The 8008-nt window shown below is 69.7% G+C and overlaps 2 protein-coding genes across 2 annotated transcripts; one reads left to right on the top strand and one right to left on the bottom strand.

Moving 5' to 3' along the window:
• Nucleotides 1–464: 464 nt before the first annotated feature.
• Nucleotides 465–3776, top strand: EMIHUDRAFT_467050 (hypothetical protein; the record flags this gene model as incomplete). Its single annotated transcript, XM_005789755.1, has 4 exons — nt 465–744; nt 973–1152; nt 1971–1977; nt 2225–3776. 4 exons carry the CDS (start codon nt 465–467, stop codon nt 3774–3776), a joined length of 2019 nt encoding a protein of 672 aa, XP_005789812.1.
• Nucleotides 3777–3987: 211 nt separating this feature from the next.
• On the bottom strand, nt 3988–4749 carry EMIHUDRAFT_70530 (hypothetical protein; the record flags this gene model as incomplete). Its single annotated transcript, XM_005789754.1, has 3 exons — nt 3988–4086; nt 4249–4540; nt 4643–4749. Coding segments are annotated over 3 exons (498 nt in total), but the record flags the coding sequence as incomplete, so codon positions are not given.
• Nucleotides 4750–8008: the final 3259 nt, after the last annotated feature.

Genomic DNA, 8008 nt, shown 5'->3' with positions numbered 1-8008 from the left:
TCCCACACGTCGCCCATGGTCGAAGTCAAAAACAGTGCTAAAGTTCAGACGCAGGTCTGGTTCACACCCGACGGCTGGGATGAATATCCCCCGGACGAAATTATGGACCACATGCCGGCCATCTGTCCCGATTCGGCAAATGACGTCGATTGCTACTCCGACAACGATCCGCTGTATTTCATGACCGGATGCAGTCGGACGACAAGCACAGACTCTCACTATCAGACTACGCGCGAACCCGTCGGAAGCGACAAAAGCGCCACAAGGGCGCCGACGTCGGCATGGCCCCCTTCGCCGCCATCCTCGCACAAGCCGATCGGCGGCTCCGACGGCGACCCGCACCTGCACTTTGCGCACGGCGGCCGCGCAGACTACCGCGGTGAGGACGACGCCGTCGTCGTCTTCTTCTCGGCGCCTGGCATCGCCCTCAACGTCAAGACGGAGGACGTCGTCTACAACCCGCCATGGTGGCCCGGCACCACCATCGACGGCTCCTTCATCACCGAGGCCACGTCGTCGCGCGGGTGCGCGGCGCAAAGCGCAAGTGGGCAAACGCCTCCTTCCTCGCCTCGCGGCTCGCCGAGTTCAACACGGGCTTCGACTTCATCACCGGCTCCTGCGGCGGCCACGCCTTCTCGTTCGGGCTCGGGACGACGCTGCGCCGTTGCGAGGAGTTCTCAATCAAGCCGCACTACTCGAGCGCCAAGTTTGAGGCGGGGTCTCCCGCCACCCGCATCTCCGCACGTCTCCCACCGGCCCCGCACCGCCCGCCTCCCCCTTCCCCCAGGTGCGCAACTGGACCTTCACCGTCGGCGCCAAGAGCGTCGAGGGATGGGTCTCCGGCCCAAAGCACCAGCTCGACATAAACATCCATGCGGCGGGCGACGCGGCGGCCCGCACCCTCCCGCACGGCATCGCTCGCTACACGGTGACTCGAGGCTCGTGTAGACTTCTCGGAGCCCTCCCGTATAGGTATCGTGGGCCAGTCCTTCTCTGCCACCACACTGCGCGAGGGCAAGCGCGACGCCTACCCCGGCAGCAACGCTGGTCGGTTCAAGACGAGTGCCATGGCCGAGGGCGCGATCGAAGGCGTCAAGCGCAGACAACGCGGCACGAGGATTCTCTCACGGCTGCTGAGCGGCACCCACCCCTGTCACAGGCAACGCGGCCATGTATGAGGTGACGACGCCCTACGAGACGCGCTTCGCCTTCTCGCGCTTCGACGACGAGGAGGTGCACCCGAACCAAGAGCTGCTGGGGGTGGGCGACGGCGACGCCTCTGCTACGGAGGCGGCGGAGGAGGAGTGAGGCGGCGGGACGAAGGGCTGCCTAGAGATACCTCACCGTATGAATGAGTTTCACAGCGCGCAGACCACGCCCCCGCGGTGCTCGCGCACGCACGCACGCACACTCACACACGCACACTCACGCACGCACACACGCAATACACACACACACACACACACACACACACACACACACACACACACACACACACACACACACACACACACACACACACACACACACACACACACATGCGATCTTTGGCGGAGTTTTGGAGTTGGACTCGAGTGTGTGCCCTCAGGTACAGTTGTGCGACTGTGTTTGGTGCTGTTGGTTCACGGCTGTACGGAAGGGGCTCACTTGCTTTCGTCGACGACGACGTTTACGTTAATGAGGGTATCAAGCGAACCAGTTTAGACCATGTTTAGACCCAGTTTAGACCACGGCTGAACACGAACCAGATTAGTCCTGTTTACGATAAACTGGGTCTAAACAGGGCTCGGCCTGGGTGGGGGACCCTATTAGACATACCAGGTTCAGACCCGGTTTAGGGCGCCCCTGGGCTAGCGCCGCCGCGGCCGCGCTGGCTGCGGAAGCGGCAGCGTGCAGCCGCCATCCTCTGCCTCGGGCCGGACAGCACACCGGGCACACTTGCACCGCGCAACAACAGCCTCGCCGGTCAGGCGCACGGTGTCGTCGGGCAGCGTGATGATCTAGCCTCCACGCCGAGGCGGGAGCCGCCAGCGAGGAGCTGAGCAGGTTGCGGGGCGAGGCCCTGGACCTGAGCCGCCTAGTCGCGCGGGCCGAACGAGCAGAGGACGGGAAGCTCTGAGAGGGGAAGTACGTGTCGTTCGCCTAGCCGTGCTTCGCAGATTTTTTCTTTTTTTGTGGCCTCGACGCGGCAACCCACCCCGACACGGTCTTGTATGGTATCAAGCTGCTCGTGCGACGCCGGCACCGAGGTGTGGGAGGGCCAGCTGGTGTGCGCAGAGTGCGGGTGGGTCCTTGAGACGGTGACCGACGACTGTGTGGCCGGCACCCAGCGCGTGCTCGACGAACGCGGCTGGCACCTGGTCGAGGAGCGCGTGCGCGAGATGGGGGCGGCGCTCCGCCTGGACGACGATTCCGTGCAGATGGCCAGCGCTCTGGTCAAGTCGGCGCTGGGCACGCCGCCGGATCGCAAGGGGAGCGCCGCGCTCGAGGAGCACGCGCCTTGCTGCCTGCTGCTCGCCTCGCGCCGCTGCCGCTCGGCGTCGGTGCTGACGCTGCGCGACGTCGTGCTGCACTCGCGAATTCCGCCGCTGCGGGTGACGCGGTGCTGGCTGCGGCTCCTCGGCAAGCTCGCTGCCGAGCAGCAGCGACTCGACTCGGCCTCGCCCTCCTCCTCCGCCGACGGCTCCACCGAGCGGCGCAGCTTTGCACTCGACACGCGAGCGCTGCTGGAGCGGGACTGCGACACGCTGCACCGGGCGGCGGAGGTGGCCGAGCTCGGCGGCTACGCGGGCACGATGGCTCCGCGCGGGCCAGGCCGCCTCCTCGCGGGCCGGCTGCTCGAGCTGGCCTCGGCGGAGTGGCTGCTCGAGGGGCGGCAGCCGGAGACGAGCTGTGGGGCGGTGGCGCTGGTCGCGCTGGGCGCCGCCGCGCCCTCCAAGCCGTCCGGCCGCGGCGAGGGCGGCGAGGGGCGCCTCATCGCCGCCGTGTGCAGCGCCCTCCGCCTCTCCCAGACGCAGGTCAAGCTGCGGGCGGCGGAGCTGCGCTCGGTGGCGGTCAGCCTCGCCCGCAGCCTGCCCGGCCGAGCCCGCCTGTCGGAGAGGGAGGTGCTGCGCAGCCTTTCGAGCGCGCTCGACGAGGCGAGCTTGCAGCGCGCCGCTGCGGCCGCGGAGGCGAGCGGCGAGGGCGGCGGCGGCGGCGACGGCGGCGACAAGGGAGGCGGCGGCGAGGGAGGCGGCGGCGAGGGAGGCGGCGGCGAGGGAGGCGGCGGCGAGGGAGGCGGCGGGGCGCCTCCGTCCGGCCCCCCCTCTTTCGCGGCGAACGCCGCGCGGCGCGATCGGCTTCGGGGGAAGCTGGCCGCGGCCAAGGAGCGGATCGCGGCCGGCGGCGGTGCGAGGTGCGATCTCGACGGCGAGGATGTCCAGCTGGAGCGGTCTCTGCGGCACGGTGTGTCGGAGGAGGCGCTCGAGCAAGGCTTCTTCTCGAGCGGCTTCTTCTGCAGCGCGGGCGCGGCCGACGACGCCGAGGCGGCGGGGGGCAGCGACGAGGAGGGAGCGGGTGTTGGGCCGTACTTGATCCGCGACGCGGCAGAGGTTGCCGCGAAGACGCGCGCTTGGGAGGAGATGCACGGCAAGCACGTCGAGGCGCAGGCGGTCAGAGAGGTGAAGAGGCAGCGGCTCGCAAGCAAGCCGACGGAGAGCTGTTCGGTCGCCGGCCTAACCCTCCTCCCCGGCTCCCGTCTGCAGCTGCCGACGGAGTGGACGTGGAGCGGTACGTGAGCGCAGGCCAGAGACGCACAGAGAACTGTTGTGTGTGTGTGACTAGTTAAAGAGAGCTGTTGAGAGCCGGTGAGTGTGCCCATTTGTAGTAACATGCGGGACAGGTAGACACGACACCACAGCGAGGGTACAGTTACATGTCGCCTCTGATGGCCGGCGCCGACACGCGACAGACACGGTGGCTGATGTGGATATCGATAATAAAAACAGCTCAGTTCATGCGGCCCCAGCAGTTCGGGGCGCCGCAGTGGCAAGCAATCTTCTCGCCGCCGAGCGCGAATTGGTAGTCGTACTGGAGCTCCTCGCCCACCTGGAGACAGGAGAGGGGGGGGGGGGGGTTCAAAGTGAGGGCGGCGGGAGAGGTGCGGGGGGGGGGGGGAAGGGGGGGGGGTTCGGTAGTCGGCGCCTCGAGGTCGCGCCTCGCAAAGATGACGATGTGCTTGCCGAGAGGCCCCTTGCCAACCTCGATCACCTTTGGGGAGGGAGGGGCGGCGGCGGAATTGAAGTGAAGGGGGCCGCGATGGGAGGGCGGCGGGTGTGGAGAGAGGTCGCAGCGAGCCTTGGAGTAGGCGTTCGGCGAGCAGGAGTGGTTCATGAAGCGCGCCATGTTGCCCGCCATCGTCGCGTCGACCTGCGTCGTGTCGTCCAGCTTGAAGACGTACGAGCCGTCCGTGGCGCCAGGCACGCCCGCGCGCGTGTAGCGCTCCATCAGCCGGTCGGCGATCGACTTGCGGATGACCCACCCCTGGCGGGAGGAGGGTAGGCTTAGGCTTAGGGATAGAGGACCACCCCTGGAGGTGGAGGGTTGCAGCGTCGAGCAGGCGATGCGGAGGGGGGGCGGGCTCGGGGGGGGGGGGGGGGCGGACGGGCGGGGCCCCTGGTACTCAATCAGCATCTCGCCCTTCGGGATCGGGGTCTTGACAAACAGCCCCCAGCCGTGGATGTTGGAACCCTTGACCTTGAAGCGGGAGCGCGCCTGTTGCGAGGGGGACGGCGTCACACGGCTGGGTTCGGCCCGATGCGGTGGCAGGGGCGCGCACCGAGTCGTTCAGGTTGCGCAGCTTCTCGACGTTCCCCAGCTGCAGCCCCTCCGCCTCCTCGTCCTCCTCGTACCGAGCGCGCTTGCCGCGGTGGTTCGCCGTGCCGTCCGCCGTAGTGCTCGCGACGACGGCACGCCGCCACTTGACGGGCTCCGCGCGGGCGCAGCCGGACGGGTTGCGCACCTACAGCGATCACACCGCTCTCCGCACACCCGCCTCTTCTCTCTCGGCCACCCGCAGAGCCGGGCTGCGCGCCTCCTCCGGCTCCTCGGCCGCTCCGCCAGCCGCGCCGCGCTCGTCGCCGTGCAGCGCTCGCTGGACGGGCTCCAGACTCCAGCCAAAGAAGCTGGCCGCGGAGTACGGGTAGTGGACCCGCGTCCGCGCCGGCTTGGTCGAGACGGCTCGCAGCCGGGCGTAGAGCTCTCGCACCGCCTACAGCCGGGGGTCGTACCCTGCGTTAGCGCGGGAGAGGGACGCGCGCGCAAAAGGCGAGGCAGCGGCCACCTCGAGCGCAGACGCACACTCGATCGGCCGCTCCGGCTCGTGCTCGCTCAGGACGCTGAAGGCGAGGGCGCCGTCCTCGGCGCCGGAGATGCGCAGCTCGTACCAGCACGACTCCTCCTCGCGGAGAGTGCTCCAGTGCCTCCGCCGGGCGACGTAGCCGGCGGGGGGGTCGCCGGGCTTCTGCGGCCTCTCGCCGCGGTGCAGCACGGTCAGCGCGCCGACGCGGAGCCAGTGTCCGTGAGGCCAGTCCTCGGGCGAGCTCCGCTTGCTCGGCTGCACCCGCATCCGCCTGTCGGCGAGCGGGAGCTCGTGGAGGGCCGAGCCGCGCGCCGCAGCCTTGACGGAGCGGTGCTCCTCGCAGTAGACGCGCCGGTCGGCCAAGACGAGCGCGCCGGCGGGCCCCAAGCACGGCAGGTGGAAGGAGCGCTTGCAGCGGTGGACATTGCAGCCGATCGAGGCACCGGGCTGGCCGCAGTGGGCGCAGCCGATCTTGCGCGTGCGCTGCAGCATGGAGTGCACCTTTGTGAGGTCGCCGCCCACCGTCTCGACAACCTCGGACGACCAGGCGAGGCAGTTGACGTGCGCCCAGCAGCCCGGCTCAACGAAGAGCATGCGGCCGCCCTCGCCGGCGTCGCCCGGCTTCTGGCACAGCTTGCACACCACGTGCCGAGGGAAGCCGCCCTGGCCAGCGCTCGCAGCTTCCGCCTCGGCACCGCCAGCTCCCGACTCGTCCATTGGCTCCGCCGCCACGTCGTCCTCCACGTCGTCCTGCGGGCAGCTTGGCGGCATGGCCTCGTCGCCGCGCGAGGAATGGGGGCTGCTGCCGCCACTCGGAGCTGCCGAGTCGTCGTCGCCGGCAGGGGACGGAGGGCACGAGGGCGGCGGCAGACCGTACGCACCCGACACGTTGCCGAGCACCGGCGCGGGCATGTGCTGCGGGACGGCATGAACCGGCATGCCCTGAACCGGCACCGACACACCGTGCTGCAGCTGGTGGAAGAGCTGCTGCGGCTGGCCATATGCCGGCTGCGCGTACTGCTGCTGCGCGTAGCCCTGCTGCTGCCCGTAGACCTGCTGCCCGTAGCCCTGCTGCCCGATGCCTGCGTACTGCTGCTGCTGCTGCTGCCACTGCATCAATTGTTGCTGCTGCTGCTGCTGGAAAAGCTGCTGCTGCTGCTGCTGCTGCTGCAGCAGCATCAGCCGCTGCTGCTGCTGCCATTGAAGCTGCTGCCGCATAATATGCTGCTGCTGCTGCTGCTGCTGCTGCTGCTGTATGCTCGGCGGCAGTGAGGGTGGAGGGCTTGACGGCTGCGGCAGCGAGGGCGGCGCGAAAGTGCTAGACTGAGCGGCCACGACCGCGCTAGCCGCCACCAGTGGAGCCAGCCCCGCCGGCGTCGCAGCGCTGCCGGCAGCCACCGCGGCTTGCAGAGGAGGCGCCATCGAGAGCTCCGGCGCACACCCCGCGTCGCTCGGGTCCGGCTTGGCCTTGAAGGACTTCGGCACCTTTGCGTCGAGCGCGCGGCCATACTCGAGCGGCTGCCGTTTGGCGCACCGCGGGCACTCGTAGCTCATCTTGTCGCCCTTGGAGACGAAGAAGTCGTACCCGCGCTCGCTGAACCCGTCGCACTCGGCGTGGACCCAAAAGTCGCACTTGTCGCAGCACACCATCGGCCCCTCCTCGGTGCGGCAATCGTGCATGCAGAGCGGGCAGTAGCCCTGCTCCTCGTGCAGCTTGCCGCACTCGTCGCAGAAGCGGTAGTCGACGCGCCAGCCGCCTCGGCCGGGCTTGCTCGTGCCGCACCGCTCGCACTTGAGCGACTTGACGCACTTGGGGCAGCGCCAGTCCCCCGCCGGGACGGCCTTGAGCGGCGGCTTGAGGCAATACGTGTGCATCGCCTCGCCGCAGTCGCAGAGGAGCAGGAGCTCCTCGTCGACGCCGCTGTGGCAGTGCGAGCACACGTTGCAGCTCGCGCACTGCCACGTCAGCGGGTCGACCTCGGCGTCCGGCGGCAGCCCGAGGCAGAAGCGGTGGAAGCTCTCGCCGCAGCAGATGCACTGCAGCATCGCGTGCTTGCTCTCGCCCCCAGAGCCGCACGCCGCGCAAGCGGGGCCGCACGGCAAGTCGATCGCCTCCCACTCGGCAGGAGGGCACGCCGCGCTGCCGCTGGCCTGCTGCTGCTCGCTGCCGTCGGGGGGCGGGTGGGGCAGCAGCGTGCACACGGGCGCCCTCGGCTCGCGCGCCTCGCACGTCACGAGGCGGAGCGGGTCGTCTGGCAGCTCCTCCGCCGCATCGGGCGCGCCTCGCTTGGTGCCCTTGCCGGTCTCCCTGCCGCCCTCGCCGCCTCCAGGCTGCACGGAGTCGGCCGCGGGCTTGCGCGTGCGCCTCAGCCCGTGCGAGTCGACGCTCCCGTCGCCAGAGTACGGCGCCTCGAGCGGCGGGGGAGACGCCTGGTCGGCGCTGCTGAGAACGCCGTCGCTGCGTGCGCCGGCGCCAGGAGAGGGCGGCGGCCCCTCCTCCGGCGCCTCCTCCGGCGCCTCCTCCGGCGACGGCTCCTCGGCAGGGCCGGCGGCGGCAGGCTCGGAGGCGGCCGCCGGCGCAGCCGCCGGCGCAGCCGCCCCGTCGAGGTGCAGCCCGAACTGCGCCTGCAGCACCGCCTGGCCACGGCCGTGCAGGCTCTTCGCGGCGAC

This window comes from Emiliania huxleyi (genome assembly GCF_000372725.1).
Source record: "Emiliania huxleyi CCMP1516 chromosome Unknown EMIHUscaffold_125, whole genome shotgun sequence".
Lineage (NCBI taxonomy): Eukaryota > Haptophyta > Isochrysidales > Noelaerhabdaceae > Emiliania > Emiliania huxleyi.
The sequence above is the reverse complement of the archived record's forward strand: the minus strand, read 5'-3'. Positions and strand labels throughout refer to the sequence as shown.